Source organism: Terrapene carolina, unplaced genomic scaffold (genome assembly GCF_002925995.2).
Source record: "Terrapene carolina triunguis isolate 2854851 unplaced genomic scaffold, T_m_triunguis-2.0 Scaffold2987, whole genome shotgun sequence".
NCBI lineage: Eukaryota > Metazoa > Chordata > Testudines > Emydidae > Terrapene > Terrapene triunguis.
In genome coordinates this window covers 740-1,396 of record NW_020667338.1, presented here as the reverse complement: position 1 = coordinate 1,396, position 657 = coordinate 740, and the positions used below count along the sequence as shown (strand labels likewise).

Genomic DNA, 657 nt, shown 5'->3' with positions numbered 1-657 from the left:
GAAGTCAAGTTATGGAAATATAACATGTTGGATTTTGTTTTCAGAGATAGAAATCTAGAGTTTCTGTGCTTCATCCTCTCTCGGTGGATTCTTGTTCAGCTCCCCTGCTGGTTGCAATCACTGTGTCTCTGAAGGCGCAGTAATAGACCGCAGAGTCGTTCACTTCGCTGGAGCTTTTCTTCAAATCGAAGGATTTCTTGTCTTGGACATGGTCAGCAAAGAAGCCCTGCTTTTCCCCTTCATCTTGGCCACCCCCTGATGTTTTATCTCTCAGCCATAACTTCGGTGCTTCATTGGGGTATTGAATATACCAGAGGAGATAAGGGAATAGGATAGTCTCATATGTACACTCAATAACCAAAGGTGCTCCTTCTTTGACAAGAACGGTGCCTTCAGTTTGTGTGACCGAGTCCCCGAAGGTCCCTTGTGGGAGAGGGGGGAAAGAAAAATATTTAGTCTAAACACTATAATCTTAGGCAACTTTAAATATTCTCACCCTAAGTGATTTAGATGCCTATACCGCATTACTTAGGGTAACCTTAACCTTAATTGCATACACCCCTTTAAACATTTAACCCTTCCGAGCCTAGGCTTTTTAAGAGTGGTTGGGTTTTCAAAATGGCAATAGCAAATATTTCCAGCTGGAGACATGAAAAT

General features: G+C 42.3%; 1 gene segment (V, D, J or C); it reads right to left on the bottom strand.

Annotated features, from left to right (window-relative positions):
- Positions 1 to 70: 70 nt before the first annotated feature.
- LOC113408253 lies at positions 71 to 423 on the bottom strand (the record flags this gene model as incomplete). The annotated part of the segment is given in 1 exon segment: positions 71 to 423. A coding segment is annotated over 1 exon segment (353 nt), but the record flags the coding sequence as incomplete, so codon positions are not given.
- Positions 424 to 657: the final 234 nt, after the last annotated feature.